This window comes from Melanotaenia boesemani, chromosome 12, assembly GCF_017639745.1.
Source record: "Melanotaenia boesemani isolate fMelBoe1 chromosome 12, fMelBoe1.pri, whole genome shotgun sequence".
NCBI lineage: Eukaryota > Metazoa > Chordata > Actinopteri > Atheriniformes > Melanotaeniidae > Melanotaenia > Melanotaenia boesemani.
In genome coordinates, this window is record NC_055693.1 from 28028897 (window position 1) to 28047316 (window position 18420).

Consider the following 18420-nt stretch of genomic DNA (forward strand, 5'->3'; position numbering starts at 1 on the left):
TTAACTAAATGAGTCAGAAAGATTTGTCCAGCTTTTTGGCTCAACCAAGTACTGAAGAAGCTGTGTGCACTTATGCCCAAGTTGATATTATGTGATGAAATCATGCACTTATGACCAAGTTGATATTGTGTGATGAAATTGTGATCCTGTATTTAAATAAAATGACAAAAAAAACAAAAAAAAAAAACAATTATATGCACTGCACTAGCACTACATGACAGCACCTGGGTCCAACTGGACTCAAAAGTGGTCTGACTATCACTTAATTATGACGTCCCATCTTGTTTGAATTCATGCTTGTGTTGTTCTTCCTCTCAAATGTAAGTCGCTTTGGATAAAAGCGTCTGCTAAATGACTGTAGAATAGAATAGAATAGAGGCTTCTGTACTTTGGGTGAGGGGCTTTTCAAAGCAGGGGTGCTTTTTTCGGCTCGACACCGGTTCAGATGGCTCCGGTGTCATGCAGAAAAAAGCACACCTCCCATGAAAAGTACCCCCTCTCAGGGAGTCTCACTGCAGTTGTATCACAGTGACACAATGTTTCATGAGGCTTTGATTTCACCATTTCTAGCTTCATTGAGATTACCTCCAGGCAAATCAGCATAAGTCTTCGCAAAACATCTTCCAGGGTGTTCTCCAACTCTTTCCTCTTCAGTTTGTTTTGAAAGTGTCCTCCTGTTTGTTTTCCTACTATGTGACTTCATTTTCAAGTAAAATGACTTCCTTTTCAAATGAAATTCACTCGCACACACACTAGTAGAATTCCTTTCATACATACTAGTGAAATGTGATTTCAAAAATTTCACTATAGTGTGTGAATGATTTCAGTATACTGTAAAAGAACATTTCAGTATAGTATATAAGAGGCAGTTTCAGTATAGTGTATTAGAGGTTTTACTATAATGTGTGAATGATTTCAGTATGATATATGAGAAGTTTTAGTATAATGTGTAAAATGACCTAAATTTCACATGTCTGGATAGGGTAATTCTGAATAATGTCTCTAAAGGCCCCTCACAGTACTTGGTGTGTATTCATGTTTTCATGTTGTGCCAAAAACGATGATGGCTCTATATCTTTGATTCGTGTTAACTGTAGAGCCTGTCCTTATCTTATCCATGTGTTTAATGCAGCCATTGCACAGGAGAAAGGCAGACACATTTTCCAGGACTGTTATTTATACACATATCGTCTCAGTTCAGGGAAAACTGAACATTTCATTACCTACCTGCACAAACTGATCAGCTTCCTAATTTTAAAAGGGGGTAATTTTTCTGAGTGTAACTGATGTATGAAATTTTCACAAAAGTTTTATTAATTAATTAATTTTTCTCGTTGAAAGCTAAGATAGAACCAACCCGGTCGGTGTTAAAGTTAACTAAAATGATTAATAGTAAATTGATATAATAATAATATTATTGTTATATTATTATGTTTAAATAATATAATTTAATATAATTATTAATTAGTATAATTACATTTTATAATATATTCTAATATATTGATACATAATTTATATAAATGGATTTATAATTATTTGTCATTATTAAATAATTTAATGATTATTTTAACATTGATAATAATATGATTAACATTAGCTTTTGGTTTTCTGTCAGATTTTGCTATATTCTCTATTGGTTGTTTAATTGGTTCCTCCAGTGGAGGCAAAACCAAAACGGGATAAAAAGAAAAATAAATTAACTAGACAAACCAAATAAACCAAAAGGCTATCGGCAGAAGCAAAGGCTTCTATAACACCTACCCGTTTTAACAGAAGATGCACATGTCACAGTCTGTCCTGCCACTCCCCTGATCCTCCACACCTGTCCCTGATCCCAGCTCTCCAATCCACCCAACCTGTCACACCTGTTCCACATTGTCTCACCAGTCCTTATAAGCTCCAGTTCACCTACCAGTGTTGGTCGGACCTCGTTCAAGCAAGCTGAACCTTTTCACGTCCACGTCCCCGTCCCCGTCCCCGTCCCCGTCCCAGTCCCAGTCCCAGTCCCGACTCCCCAAGCTGTCAACCTGGATTTCTGCTGAACTTCATGATCAGAAGACTCCTGCTTCAGTCAGTTTCTCAGTTTGGAATAAAACCTGTTAAACCTGTCTTGTCTCAGAGGGGTCCTTCATAACAGCACACATAAAGCAAAATTTAAATTTCATTCATATTTAACGAGAAAAATAAGTAAACAATATAAACCAAAGTCAGTTTTATGACCTCTCGAAGTGTGTCATGCACCAGTGTAAAGAACAATTTTATAATTATACATCTTTAAAAATGCTTTCAAGGAATCACAATTTTTTATATTTTTTAGAACAACCATTCCAGAGTTTTACTCCCGTAACAGAAACACAGTGACATTTAATGGCTTACGTTTTTAATAGTGATATAACGTAGCCAGCTATTTTATGAACTATTACTTTATTTCTTCAGTGACCAAGGACCAAAAGGCTCGTTTTATGAAGTTACGTGCCGACAATTAAGAACTTCTCACTGGAGCAAAGTTTCCGGCCAGTGTTGTTTGGAGGTAAATTAAACAAGCTTAATTTTTATCTTTTAGTTCGTGGTAGGTAGGTATACAGTGACATTAGTCATTAGTAATTGGTGTACAAATCCCCCAGTAACAAGTTAAACAGAACATTGAGCAGAACCTTACGTCACAGTTCTTCAAGTGTATGCAAATGTATATTCATGTCCCATTTGTTCCCTTTTTCAGTCAGAACCATCCTGGAGAAAATGGGCCTCCAGGACAAGGTGACTCCAGCCCAACCAAAAAGAAGAAAAAAAAATGGAACAACCTAAATAAATAATAGAAAAAGTGTGTATATCATTATGTACCATATTTTTTTTATCAGTTTTTTGCCCAATAAAGACACATGTATGGTTACTTTTGCTGTTCTGAGTGATGTCTTTCTGCCTCAGGACTGCAGGTACCCAGTGACTGGAGAGGGTGGCAGGGAAACCGACTGCAGCATCTTGGCCCTGGTTTGTCCTCATGGAGAGGTGTTGGGACAGAGGCCGTCCAGCACCCCCTTGTCCTAATCACCTCAACTGAGGACAGAGCAGGGCCAAGTTCAGCAGTGGGTAGCCTGTTGGTGGAGAAAGTCAAGGAGGAAGCTACAACTAGCTGCACCCCAGAAAAACCCACAAATATTAATGATTAAGACCACTATTGAAATCTGAAAATGGTTGTACAAATTTATTTTAAAAACTAACCACAAAAGTACTATCAATACAAAAAGTATAAAAAGTACAAAAAGCATTGGTCAAAAATAATTGAGATGACAACATTTGAGCTGGTACTAATGGCACTGTGGGTATGACACAATACAAAAGATGGCGTCTGAGAGCATTGAAGGCATTGAATTACATTGAACTGTTGACAACCGTCTCTTGCAAATCTTGAAACTGTATTCTCCAAAATTCAGCACTTTGAGGTTGAACTTGACAGCATTTCCCATTTCAAAGAACAGATGAGCCAACAGGTCTGTGCTGAAAAAAGTAAACATTTTACGGTGAAAACACAAACATGTACCAAATAAAACAAGCCACAGACTGAAGTTACTGAATGAGGAACTTCTGAGCTTGAACTCAAAATTGTACCGAACCCATTTCAGAAAGCACAAGTCGACAGACAGTCGGTCTTCGGAGAGCAGACGCAGTAGCGAACATCAGTCCTTTCATTTGAAACTGTTTGCCACAGTGACAAGAGCCTACAACAATACTTAATACAAAAATAAAGAACAGTATAGAACATTTAAAAAAATCAATACGACACAATAGCAAGAGTTACATGTTTTTTTCAAGCATTACCCAGGTTTGTTTATTCCTTTGGACTGAGGCACCTCAAGTGTGTTCCAGTTACCATCGAGAGGCCTGTACTGCGAAACAGATTCAACATACCCAGAACCCTATTACATACAAACCCTGAACATTCAGATAATGCTGACCAATGGATGTTCAGTCAACTCAGGTTTCTCCCAACTGTGGATATGAGCACATTGTTGTAAAAGGAGTGACGTTAGAGCCACACAACAAATCACAAATATGGATCTAGAGCAGCATAACGAGAAATTTTGTCCAGGAAAAAAATAAAATAAAAATATAGTATATGTATAGTCGCAACTGCAGCAGCCTGAAAGGAAGTCTTTCATAATGGAATGATTCAGGACGCCATAGATCCTGCTATGCAGTACAGGCCCCAGGTACCAGACATGGGAATGTTGACTGGTGCAGCGCCAACATTAATGTAAAAAAGAAAGACATGCTTAGAGGAAAAGCCCTTGTGTAAAGTTTAACATCCATGTCTTCATATTTATTTAGCGACAACCCCAGTACCTTTCTTTTAAGAGTCGCCTTTGTTCATGAAGCTTGTGTTTGTGTCTACAATCACCCATTCACGTTCTCACAAAGCAGAAAATCTTATTTAAATTCACCTTGCACAGCTGGCTTGGCCTTACCTTAACAAAAAACCCATAAGAGTTCCAGTTTAAGTCTAAGGCAAACTTGAGATCCACACACTGAACTTCCAACAAAGATAAAGGAAAAGGAAAAAGTATGAACTAAAAAAAATAAAATAAAATAAAATTAGGAAAACCCCTCCAAGTCTCATGACAAATATATATATATATATATAAAAGTAGCTGCCCTGAGGGAGATGTTCATGTTAACCTTAAGCATTCTTGTTGCACGATGGCAGTCTGTAAGCACTTTGGATCTTCAGGCTGGTGGCTTGAGCATTGAGACAACAGTTCCCATGACTTTACACTCGACCACAGCCGGCCGTAACACTGGAAGGCTTGTGCTGTCTTCATCCACCTCAAGCAAAGTCACATTGTCACATGCACACTTCCTGCTCAATTCCCTTCTGTCCTCACTGCTCCTCTTTTGTACTGAACGGCTGTTATGCACGGAGACCTGTGAACAGATGTTTGTGTCAGTTAAGCATTTCACTGTCATCGCTGCTAATAAGAAAAGAGGTGGATGGTTATATGTGAAAAAAGGTGAGTGCTCACCTTTATCGCTGCTCTGTTTCTCCTGGGCAAAGTTCAGCCTGTTCTGCTCCACTGCAGTGCCGTTGGACTCTGGGCTGCTGCTGCGTGATGGGCTGCTCTCCTCATTCTGGTATGCCAAATCCAGATGCTGCTGGGCCAGTTTTAAGTGTCTGCGGAGCCTCTCCAGCTCCCGTGATGAGGCCTCGTCCCCAAAGGACTCGCGACCAGAGTCTCCAAGGTTATCCCTGAAGCCCAGCTTGCCTGATGGGTCCTTCTTCAGAGCTGTGTGGTAACCTGGTGGGGCTGAGGGCTGGCGGCAGATGGAAGGCCTCTGGCTGGCTGGAGCAGAGTGTCGAGGGGCGGGAGAACGAGGTCGTGGCATGCACAGGCAGTCACGAATTCCACTGAAGCCAAGATGAAGGATCTCCAACACAGTAAAGAGCAGACACAGAGCACTCACAGCGTACATGATAAGCAGGAAGATGGTTTTCTCAGTGGGACGTGAAACGAAGCAGTCCACTGTGTGCGGGCAAGGAGCACGTGTGCAGATATATGATCGTGCCACTTCTAGCCCATAAAGGACATACTGCCCAAACAGGAAGGAGGCCTCAAAGATGGCACGTGACAGCAGGTGAAAAACATAAACCTTCATCAGGCCGTCTCTCTTGATGCGACGCCGTCCGTCGTGCTTTTTGCTGGGCTTTTCTGCAACTTCCTTTTCCTTTTCTGGCTCAATCTCTTCAAGGATCATAGGATCTTCTTCTCCATTATCCTCTGCTTCTTCATAGTCCCTGTTGGCTCCACGGCTCACTATGGGCATCTTCTTCCTGTTCCTGGGTTTGTAGTCATTATCGTCCATACGGGCGATCTTGTGCATGGCAAAACCGAGGTACAAGATGGTGGGCGTAGTGATCATAATCACCTGAAACACCCAGAAGCGAATGTGTGAAAGTGGTGCAAACGCATCGTAGCACACATTCTCACAACCAGGTTGCTGTGTGTTGCACACAAATTTACTCTGTTCATCGTAGTAGATTGACTCTCCACCGACAGCTGTCAGCACGATCCGAAAGACGATGAGGAGAGTGAGCCAGATTTTGCCCACAAAGGTTGAGTGATTGGAAATCTCATCCAGTAGACGTGTGAGGAAGCTCCAGCTCATTTTGCTTTTGAAACAGGGAAGCTCTCAATCCTGTACAAAAAGTTAAAAAAAAAGGGGGTAGGGGGGTGGTTAGAAATTTAGATTTTTTTTTTTGGTGCACCTTTTCATTTGACAGCAGCAGGGTTAATGCTTGCATGAAAATAATAAAATTCAGTAAATAAAATGTATTCCTTATGCGGCATGACAATAACTTTTATATGTAATTTGACTAGACTGCCACAAGGTGGCGCTACACCACTTAAAAATAAAGCACATGCCCAGATCCTCCCACGCAGTCATGCTCCAGCAAGGAATTCAACGGGCCTGTGCTCATGCTGTTCAGTTAATCTTTAAGTAGCCAGATATCTGTGATATTCCTACTAATAGCTGGTTATGTATTCAACAGAAAGTCATATTTACTAGATTACAATGTTTGCCATATTTAACACTGGTGTGCAGTTGGTTTTGCTTAGTCTCCCAAAAGCAGCAGGACACCCAGCTGTCCTTAACTGCACATGCTGAATCTATTCTGCCTCAGATATCCACACACACACACACACACACACAATTAGTCACATTCATATGCTGGGACTCAAGATCAACCAGTAGCAAACTATAAAAATCTGTTGAAGAACTCCTGTGGTTTCACACCATCTGTGATAAACCTCAAGAACAAACTTCTGTGGAGTCATGATCATTTCTTATGAAACCACGTTTGATTCAGGACAAGGTAAGCAGCAACACAGCTCTGTTAGAACAAAGAATACATAACAATACTAATTCATCAGCAGCGGGAATGTTTTGTTTTAGGTTGGTATGGGTGTAAAGGTTTTAACTGAGCTATATGAGATAGAAAATAAGGCACTTATTATTTACTGAGCTTATTTGCTAGAAAGATACATTTCAAATACAAGTTTGGAAGTGGGCGTAGGAAACAATGGTTTTCCTACTACTATTGGCACTTAGTGCCATTTAAAACTATTTAAAAAAAGTTAATGAAACTAAACTGGCAGATTTATTGAAATAATCCTTAATCAGGAGCATATGTCTCGCAACAAAGTTTAGATCATCATCTGCATTTCTGGAACCTCCCAACAGCAAACCCAAGCCGTAATAAATCAAAGTGACAAAACTAGCGCTGACAGGCCTTTTAAAATAAAATGTCACATAATGTGACTCACATTACGTCCCACTGCCAGTTGAACTGGGCAACTCCCAGGTGTTTCACACCCAGTTCAGGAAAAACTATCCTTAGAAAAACTAGTTAAGCATAAAAAGAACGCTTGTATGGTGCAGCAGAAATTTGTTTACCACAAACTAATTCTGATGTTCGGCTTCATGAGGTTTGACTAAAAATTCTGCTTCAAGAATTTACATGATTCTTCTATCGTTTGCCGTTTCAGAGAGAACAAAAGAAAAAAGAAGCAGTCCAAAAAGTCTCCTGTTGATATACTGTCTTATAAAGAAATGTAGTCAAACAATACATGTTTTCTTCCCCAACCCCCAGTTTTTTTTAGTCCAATATGAAGCCCTCCCATATCCCACATTTTAGAAATTGCCTTCACTGTAAACTACCAAAAATGCATTAAGAATGTAGGTCAAAAGCACTCTCAGCTGGTTGTAATCTAGGTCAAAGGTTGCCCTAAGCTTTAGTGAGAGCTGGCAACAATACCCAAGGAACACTTGTCCCTCATGTGCAAGTCTTTAATTGATTATTGAGCTCCAAAGGTTGGCAAGAATGAATAAATAAGCTATCTCTAACCTGGAAAGCCTGTAAGTCCTGTAAGTCCTGACTTTCTATCATGTATCACTGCTTTTAGATCCTGTTATTGCCCAGTGTTGGCTGGTTTTCCTACATTAAAGTTTCACTTCAAAAATATTATTTGGTGGCCAATACATCTAATTAGCATGTTTAAACTTTTTATTTTGTAACTTGGTCTGAATAAAACACTAGAGGGCGATGTAGAGTGGAAATAGCTGCTTCGCTATCATATCAGGAGGTATACTTGGTTTAACATCAACACTGCCTGATTGAATATTCTTCCTTTTCCTCAATTTATGGGAGCATTTCTTTAAGATAATTTGATTCAGTATATGATAAAACATTACAATTAAAGTTACAATTACAATTACATTACTTTCTATGTAAGCTAAATCAAACCTCTACTGCCCCCATTGCACCTGGCAAAGAATCCTAAAGCTATCATTTTTTTACAGTTTGCAACAATAAGAGCAGCTCAGTCTGTTCTCTACAATTTACTTATGACTAATCCTTGGTAGTTTAGATGGAAGGGAGAGACAGCAGCAGCATTCCTTCAAACAAAAATGTGGAAAAGTCCTCAATGTGCTGGCATCTTCTTTTCTACTATGGAGGTCACTGCTGCAGACTAGCTGCTCCAGTCCAAGTACAGACCACATTATTCAGCATTCCTCAGAGGGATGAACCTATCTGGTACCAGTATGATACAGACATGTATCATACAGACATAAGCTCAGTTCCAGTACGCTTACTGTATTATTATTATTATTATTATTATTATTATTAATATTTTACATTTTTAATCCACAATGTGCTGCGTTTTGCAAAGAAAAAAAGTCTCTTAAACACAGGAAGGAATACATCTTAACTGATATACCACTGGTTTAGTTTCTTCATGACTAAAGTGAAGATACAGCAGTCTGGGCCTGTATGTGACACTTTAAACTCCGGAACAGCGGTTTCATCAGCGAGCCGCGCTGAACAGAGAGGCTTTTGTGGCTCTCACATCTGGGAGACTGGTTAACCCTCCTGGAGCCCAAAGACCCTTAACAGAGGCCCGAGGAGGGGAAAACACCCGAAACTATAGCTTAAAAAGAGTGATAATTAAAGTGTGACTTTTACGGTGAAACTAGGAAATTATAATCCATCCGCCCTTCATTTAACAAGGATGCACAGGTTTTGGATTAAAGCCAACCATAGAGGGAAACCATGTAGAATAATATAAACGCGTTTTATCCTATTAAATCATTCCGCGGTATAATTTAGTGAACTGCATGAGGTGAAACGAAATCTTATCCCATTACCACGAGCGTTATGGTCAGGAATTCCTCCGCGTGGCAGATGGGACGCAACGTCACAGCGCCGCTCCACAAGCTAAGCTAACGTGATATCCACAGTGACACGAGTGGGTAGTCAATATAGGAATGAGAATGTGGGGAGAAAAAAATATTCAAGCTACAAAATTATATCAAGATAATAAAATAACGTGTAGATATTGACATCTTAAAAAGGGTAAAACAAGTTTAAAAAATATTCCTTGGGTTATTCAGTCATAAGGGAATTAAAAACGCTGAATAAATAAAACTAAAATTACAATACATATTTTCGCTCAAATTTAGCGTTACATACCACATTTTCCTGTTTTAATTGGCGCTACCTTCCCCCAGACTGCGTAAACTGGCGTTTATTTTTTATTTTTTTATTTTTCTAAATTTTTTTTAATCCAAACTGCGTTTTAAAGCATTGGTTTCACAATGATAAAGATCATTTAACACAGCTTGTGTAATATGAGACCCAAAAGTTAGTCAAAACCTAAACTAGACACCATTTTAAACTAGAAATCAAAGGAGATGCCGCCTCGTCTGTGCGCCACCGCGCATTGTTTGGGTAGCATTTACCTTCTTTTACGACTGTAGCTCCTCCGTATCCTCAAAGTTGTTTATTTCGAGAGCTTTCCTGTCTTTTCCCTTCTTACAGAAAACCCTTTAGCTCGGATATCAAGTCCTGTAGTTTTTCTTTCCGCCAAGGACGACGTCTTTCTCCAGTTGTGTGAGCTGAACTGCTGAGTGAGGACAAAGAATATTCCCAAATCCCCGCTTTTCTCCTCCCAGTTTCAACCGCGCACCCCACCCCCTGTCTGCGCAGACCATCAACTGCCAGCAAAGACTCCTTATGATGCAATCTTTCCTTCGTCGTGGAGACAGCTATTAAGTTCATAGGCTGAAAGAACTCATCTGTGTCCTGGAGAAGCTGCCAGAAAACAGTGAATGAAGAAAAATGCTATGTATTTGGCATATAAAGTAGATAACAGCTGATTTTTTTATATTCCCTAACATGCATTTCCATTAATGCTGCTGCATGTTAGAACCTGTAAATGTGTTATCACCACCTGCCCATATTGCTTGTAGACAACAGGAGAACAAAGCAGCCATCTGATCTCCCAGCATTGTTTGTTTAGAGGACGTGAGGAGCAACAAACTCATAAAAGCTGCTCTTCTTCCTGCTGATGCAGATGTTCGGAAGTTGTTGCTAAGACCCTTCATCTGTGTCACACTTTCCTTGGTAAAAGCAACAAATGGATTTCCTGAGCCCCTCCTTTGACACGCTTTAAAACCTGCAGCCTGAACAATATCTGCAAAGACAAAGGAGCTTTAACTCCTTTTTAAACCCAAGATTTTAGTCCCCCTCAGGAATATATGGGTTCATTCTGGAGTAAAATGTAGCATCTGTGCTGTGGATTTAGAGTTGCGTTCAATCAAACGGGTGACTTCCTTGAAAAGACTGAATTTCCATCTGGCTGATGCTGCACTTTCCCTGGAGGTGACTTAAATTTGATTCGTGCAGTCACAAAGATTAAATATTGCAGGCATCCAGTCAGCATCATTTCGTCCAGCAGTCGCTCAGACTGAATGATCACATTGTCCTTCCCAGCTGTCTTTAAAATGGCAGTCTCCATAGTTTTTTCAACTCTCTGGATTTTGATCCACACAAAGCATCTTTACTAATAAGGAACACTCACTGTTTCCTTGTTACTGTCAATGGAAACAGTTGAATTCTATCTCATCTTTCTGATCATGATTTGCTGATATTGGTGAAAGCACACAGAAAGGAGTAGTTATTGTTTAATATCAGCTGCAAACAGGAGGTCAGTGGAGGAATGCATTGCCCTTCCCCCTTCTGAGGGTGCAGCCCAAGCTCTATTGTGAACCACAAGCATGTTTTTATTCATAGGGTGTAATGTGGGGTGCCCTGGTAAACCACAGTCCAAATGACAGAGAAAGATAATCTGGAAATGGAGCGGCCCAGCCTCATGGCTCCATCAGACCATGAGCAGACGTTTGCTCTTTTCCTGTATGTTTCTCTGAAAACTCTGTTTATCAGTGCATATCAAGGTTGCCTTGTTCCTACTGTTAATGTACTGTGTCCGCCTCTGAAATCCGTGGATGATTTTCAGTTTTTCTACTTTGAAGTTCTCAGTGTGGTACAGCACGGTGGAACCAGGATAGGCCACATTGTAAATTAGACATGTCGGAAGTACAGTTTTACAACAAACAGTAATGAAGCTTGAATCTGATATCTGGGGTGAAATGTTTAATCAAAGTGAAGATTCAGCACAGTCACTTACTTAGATTGTAAGCTTATCATGAATCGCAGTTGTATAAATACAGGCTAATAATAATGAATTGGATTGTAGTTGGATTGAATTAGATTATACTGAACTGGAGTAGAGTTAAATATGTTTACTTTCTTTTTAAAGTACCTTGAGATGACTTCATTTTCCAAAGGTATGTAGATTAAGTACATTGAATTAGATTGTTAGGCACTTTTTTCTGTTCTCCAACCATATTTAGCATCCACTGACGCTGAAAAACGATCATTTAAAAAGAAGCCTCTGACGTAGAAACATTAGAAAATGATGCGTCTGTTAAGGGAATCATTTATCCAGGTCACCCCAATGTAAGCTGAGTTCCCATTACAATTCTTTCAGCTATCCAAGGAGATTCACAACACCCACAAGCCCCATTTATGCTTCTTTTATGTACATTATTTGTGCAAATTTGTTTCATTTTGGTGAAAATTGCAGTTTTTCAATCCAAATATGGTATTCATGCAAATTGTATATATATAAAAGGCTAACTGGGACAGGACTTTTAGAAATAATAGAGAATGCTATCATGTTCATAATAAAATATGTTGGAACACATCGGCATAGTTATTTGGCCAATAATGATGACAGCACAGTTTTTCCCCCGTAGATTTCAACAACTTTTGCCTTCAAAGTTTAATTTATTGAATGTCAGCGGTTGTTTGAAAGCAAGTCTTGTTATCGGTCAACAGCATAATCATCAGATTAATTCAATATTGAGTCATGCATCATGATCCATTTCTCTAACGTCCACTTTTCAAACGTGTTAAAGTTTATAATTGAAAGTTGCTTGTTAGCGCGTTAGCTAACATCAGCGAGTAGTGTATTAATGTTAACAAACTCAGCTCAAAGCGAATCATTTTGGGAAGGTTATCTCCGCTGCTTTTATGTTGTTATCTTTTTAAATTCATGTTATTGTTCTAAAATAAGAGAAACAAAAACACACACCAGCGTCTGCTTTAATGAATGATTAAAATACCAGCTCTGACAGGTCATCTAACATGGCCACATGCAGTTGGGGTTAGCCTTATCAAATGTTAACGTTACTGGACAATCTGATATTTGAATGATTGTTTTCCAGTATGAGAAAACTTAATAACACTATTTATGTAGCGCAGCTTGATTCAGAGCTGAGGTCCAGATAGAGCTGGACCTGGTTACAGATTGCCCCACCCCAAGACCCCAAAGGGGTTTAGTTTGTCACCTTTTACACACCTTCAGAGTTGTCAGGAGTACTACCCTAAGAAAGCCGTTGTCGTGACTATGTAACCTGGTTGAGGCGGTTTGTTCTGCTTCACAGAAGTGCAGTGTGAACACAAACCAAACCTAAGGAAGGTGCATAATCTTTCAGAATATTCTACCCACTCGAACCAAGCAAAAAAGCAACCTGGTTAGGGATAAAAACAGAAAAGATAATGGTTTGGTTTAGTGTCTCTAAAGTGCTGGTGATATCAAATTTATTCCATCAGGCAAACATTGATATCATTCACATCATTTCCAGGAAAGTAAAATGACAACCTTGAACGCGACTTTGCTGAGCTGCTTCCTCCAGTAGCATATAATTATCCAAAGGAACTCTCTTACCACATAAAAAGCAAATAAAAAAATTCAGCTCCAAAGAAATATTGCAAGATCATGTCCAGCAGAAGAGGTGAAAGGGCTTAAGAGAGGCCTTCACGTTTGCTCCACATCCTGACCAGTGAATCACCCTCTTGTTATATTTCCTCTTGCCACAAACGCACTTCTGGTGAAGGAGTCAGCCTTCAGAGCTGTTTTTGTCCGCAAATGCTTGTGCAACTGCACGAGGAAAGCCATAACGTCCCCCTTTATACAGCTGTGGTCAGCTCTTTGACAGCAGAAGGAACAGAAATATTCAAGGCCCATGAAGATGGAAAAAAAAGCTTTCTCTGCATGACTCAATCTCAGACTGTGTCTCCTTGGCTACCATTTAAATGGCTTTCTGTTTTCTTTGTTGTTTTTTTCTCACTGTATTAGACTTCTTTCATGTAGGAGTTTCTTTATCATCTGCATCAGCACCACCTTTGCAGAGTACATGCACCACACAGGCATACAGCTGCAGACACTGGTGGTCACAGAATGCTTCCTGCATACTCTTGCTGGTTTTAAGTTTTTTCACTTGCATTTTTGAGAGTCTCCATGCCAACATACCCAGAAAATGCACAAGGGCGTGACATATTTTATTAAATGGCATTAACACAAGGTTATCTTGGCAGCCATACAAGAAGACTTTAGAAAAACTGGCAGCTGTGTCTGAGCTGTGGGCAAATTCTTTTCTCTTGCAGCCTGTTTTTTTTTTTTCTTGTTTCATGAACACAAAAACTAAAGAAAAATTAAACTTATAAATATTAAATCATCTGTGTTGTTTCATACATGATCAAAACATTAACAGCCAGATGTGATTTCCTCTGATTCATAGTTTCATATTTTCTCGAATCCATCCAGGAAGACCTTTTCAGAAAGTTTTTTATGGTTCTTTGGGGATTCAGAGCAGAGGGAACAGCATGTACAGTCAGCACAGTGTTTTTGGATGGACTGAAGGAACTCGTTTCAGGATCTAGGTCAATAGTTAAGGTCGACAAGGTGGACGCACACAACATTAGCTATATGTCAGTGGTTGAGTCTGTAGGAGGACAAAGAAAGCCATCTAATCACATTAAGTGCCAAACTGACTTTAAAGTTTATGATGGAGGAAATGATCTAGAGCATGTAAGTATTGCAAATATTACAATCTCACACTGTCTTAAAAGTAGTAATAAGACACTCATTTTTGAATGAGAATTGTCCTTTTCTTTTAAAACTAAACTGTTTGGATTTCATGACTACATGACCGCTTGAATGATCTGATAACTTCAGAAATCTGGTAATGATCAGATTTTTGGTGGGAATGTAAACTGCTCAGTATTAAAGTTGGCTTTAGTTATAGATCACCCTATTAGGTATAAATTCAGAGCAGGACAACATTATTAGTGTAAATGTGGAAATTCACATTAAAGACATTTTTGAAAATGATTGTTAGTATATCACATTAATAGGAGTATTTCTATTACCAATCCCTGGGGCACACCCTTGTTTAAGTAATCTAATAATACCTTATGCCTAATATTATCCATATGATTGGCATTTTTTTTCCTGATTTTATTATTATGAACGCCTATCAAAACTACAAAATGAATGTCCTGGTGTCAGATCTAGACGCACCTGTGGGAAACTGAGCAATCATTTGCTGAATACAGATCAGTTAAAGCCAGCAGTAAACATGCTCCTGGCTGCAGTATATTAATTCACGGTACAACAGGAATTGTGGAGTTTCCTGCCACAAGACTAATGTGTTCCATCTGTGTGTTGTTGTTGAGTCTGTGTGCCGAGTAAGGTTCTGCCACAGATCAAAGAAACTCTCTTTAACTTATCCCCACAATATATCAAACACGGGGACTGCATTTATCACTTGCAAAGGTTTTTTAAAAAAGCTCTTATATGCTTATGTTGTAAAAAGTATAAAACTGTATGGACACGCCAGCCTAAAATCTGTTCTGTGTATCATGCCTACAGGACCACATAGCAAAAAATAGCCATAGGTGTTAGTGACATGCCAGTAAAAGTTAGTATAATTGCAGCACCAAGCTGTAATTATACTAATTACTTTTTGACTATTAAAAAATGGGGGTCTGTACTTTTAACCCTTAAAAAACTGAGAGTAATCACACCTTACTGCACATGTTGCCCTATATCTTTGTATGGTTTCTTTTTACAATAAAATCAGACAGATGTGTTTTTATTCCATCACTAAGGGCGATGTATGTAACATAATGTAACCTTCAGCTTGAATTACTAAACAGAAACAGAGTCTGAACCTTTTGTCAGACTCTCCTTTCTTTAGCAAGTTTACAGCTTCCAGTTCCTGCTTATCATCTCACTTCTAGAACAATCCATCGGGGGATACAGGATGACTAGGCACTGGGTAAATAGGGGGTTGGTGGGCTTAATTTGCAAGGTCACCTTCTTTTTCATGGGGGAGGGGGAACTTGATAATCTCCTCAGTAGGGTTCCTTCTGTGTGTTTTTCTTTTTTTTCACAACCAACCAGCATTTTCTCAGGATTGTGCAACACCTCTCATCTGTAACATCTGTGTCAAGAGTCCTAAAATACAGATCCTGTCATAAAACCCCCATGTTTGTGTCTTGTAGGTAACCCCAGCACCCCATGGTCAGGTTACAGTTGGAACAGACTGCACGTGGGACACACAAAAGGAGTCGTATCTTATATGGAGGAGGGGTACAGAGTTGCCATGGAAACCGGCAGCCCTACCCCCGGAGCAGATGGTGGTGGTAGGGGTAACGGGGGCTGGGTGACGGCGAGACCCAGAGATGATTATCTGTCCCAGGTTTCTGTACTGAAACGCCGGTTTTTCTGTGTCTTCTTTACAAAACAGGTGTCTTGATACGGTGGTTTATTGTTGTCAGTGTGAGAGAAGAAAGCTTGACTTTACCTTTGTATGGATTTGAAAAGGTGAAGTTATTTTGCTCCAACCTAAAATAATTGCACTAGCTGTAATGCTTTACATGCAACTTTAAGAGCCAATGATTGCTGTAATCTTCATACTTACCATGGAGAAGTCTTGTTTAATTTCATCTCACTGGCCTTTAGAAATGCATTAGCTGTACTAAAGGGGCTCAAAAAGATGTTTGTCAGGTCTGTAATATTTCTAATACAAGGACTCAGTTTTGTAATTACATGAAATCGTCCAGGTATGCAGCATTTTAGGGATTCAATATAAAGAATGTCCACTGAATTTAGAAAATTGAAAACTATTAATACAAAATTTATTTTTTAAACTGAAATCAATACCAAATTAACCTTAAAAGAGCAAAAGAGAAAAATCAGAAATTGATGTATAATTGGTTTATTCCACTTAAAGTCAAAAGAAAAAAAAGACAATCATAAACCAAATGAAAGATCAGTTCACAAGCCATAAATTTCTTACTCATTTTGTAGTAAAAGTAAAAACGGTTATCACTTTACACAGAGGATGGTAGTTGGCTGCCAGGAAAAGTTTCTCTACAGTCGTAATAAATACGTTGTGTCATTTTATGACAATATAAGGGTTACTTAAAGATCAGAAGACACGACCAAGGAGAAAACATCAATTTTATTCCATTTAATTTGAACCCTCTTTGTATATTGAACATACAAGTGTATTGTCCATGGCGAAGGATAACTTCCAGGTCACATGACTTATCTCAAATGTAACTGCTTGCTTTTTGTTTGTTTGTTTTTTCCATTTTCGTTTTGAGGACAAAATAGGAAACGAGATAACAGCTTGTAGGGTCCAAATGCATCCTAATATCTCTTGGGCTGTTTCCAGAAAAAAAATTCTTTAGGAACACTATGAAAAAGAGGATCAAAGTTCATAATTTTTGCTTTTAGACCAGTCAATTAAAAAAAAAAATAGAAGAAAAAGAAAAACTCCAATTTGAATATTACACAAAGCCATTTGATAAGCTGTTACCCACTTACTGTATCTGTCATTCAATCTGTGCTTATCTAGTCTCATCAGGCTGTAATTCATGTCCAACTAGGACCTGAAGCAACATGCCTACAAGTTAAAAAGAAGCAAACTTCATTACCTCTGAATATGCTTGAGGCTGTGGATGCATTTACACCTCGTACTCTGCGAGACTCGGTGTTATTGGATGTTGTAACATTTTTTTGGTGTAAGTTTGCTTTTAAACTGAATGAGTTAAACAAACCAGGCTTGTTGAAAAGGGTATTCCTGTCTTTGCTAGAGATGGCACGGCATCAAGTATTAATAAATAAAATAAAATAAAAGAAGGGAGAAGAAAATAGACCAATCTGTTGGTTAATGCAGGTCAGCTTCTGTTTCCACCACATAAGAACAGAAATGGTAGCTGCATCAAATCCTAGGTTGAGTTGACCACATTTTAACTGCGTTCTTCCACATCTAAACCACAACCCGTTTTTCCTTGGTCATCATCCTACACAAGTATGTGTTGGTTGCGTTACCTATGATGCCCCATGTTGTACCTGCCATCCCTTTTGTGTTGTTTGCTTCATGCATTTTGGTTTATTTGAAGCAGACGGAGACCTGTGTTTATTGGCAGACCAGAGTTTGTGTCTTTGACTTTCCAAGCAAACAAACTAGCATTCAAATCAAAAGGGCTGGTGTGAATGCATCCTAAAAGGCAGTTATTGAAAAGAGGAAAGAAAACTTTAACTGGACAGGAAACTTGGTTGTTGATGATGGCCTCTGCCATCCCTACTGCTCCCAGTCATTAATAATTAATGTATAAATGACCGAGCTGTACAAACTACAATATGCTGTCTATTGATATCTACAACAGAAAAAAAGCTCAGGGAAATACTTTCCAAGTTAAAATGGAAAAAAGTTTTGCTGTGTCTCCAGTTATGACAAATTGTGTGGGAGTGTGAACTCCCATGTACTTAGTAATCTCTGTCGACTATTCAGCACTCCGACTATCTGAAATTTTCTAACTTTAGCTTAAATTAAGATTCTTTCACACCCAATTTACTTACCAATTAACTAAGTATCAAAGAAATGCCACAATATAGAAAAACATCAAACTTTCCTTTTCCTCCCATTAACAGCTTTGTAACTTTGTGTTTTTATAAGCCAGCTCCTCTGGTGAAGTCAGCATGACTTTGCCAAAAAGTTGTAAATGCTTTAAAGACTTGGCAACCAAACCTGCAAGTCGCTTTGACAACTAGAAGTTATGGGCTGAGTAAAACTGCTGGGATCACCATTGATTCAGCATGTACAGCACTTCTGCTGTGGATGACAGCGAAAATGTGATGATAAATCAAAGCAGAAGTAGGAGCC

At 39.0% G+C, this 18420-nt stretch overlaps 1 protein-coding gene across 1 annotated transcript; it reads right to left on the bottom strand.

Moving 5' to 3' along the window:
* Positions 1-3187: 3187 nt before the first annotated feature.
* Positions 3188-10000, bottom strand: LOC121650873 (gap junction gamma-1 protein-like). Its single transcript, XM_042002655.1, has 3 exons — positions 9796-10000; positions 5019-6189; positions 3188-4920 (listed from the first exon to the last, which is right to left on the bottom strand). Exons 2-3 carry the CDS (start codon positions 6157-6159, stop codon positions 4907-4909), a joined length of 1155 nt encoding a protein of 384 aa, XP_041858589.1. The 5' UTR covers positions 6160-6189; positions 9796-10000; the 3' UTR covers positions 3188-4906.
* Between the last annotated feature and the right edge of the window lie 8420 nt (positions 10001-18420).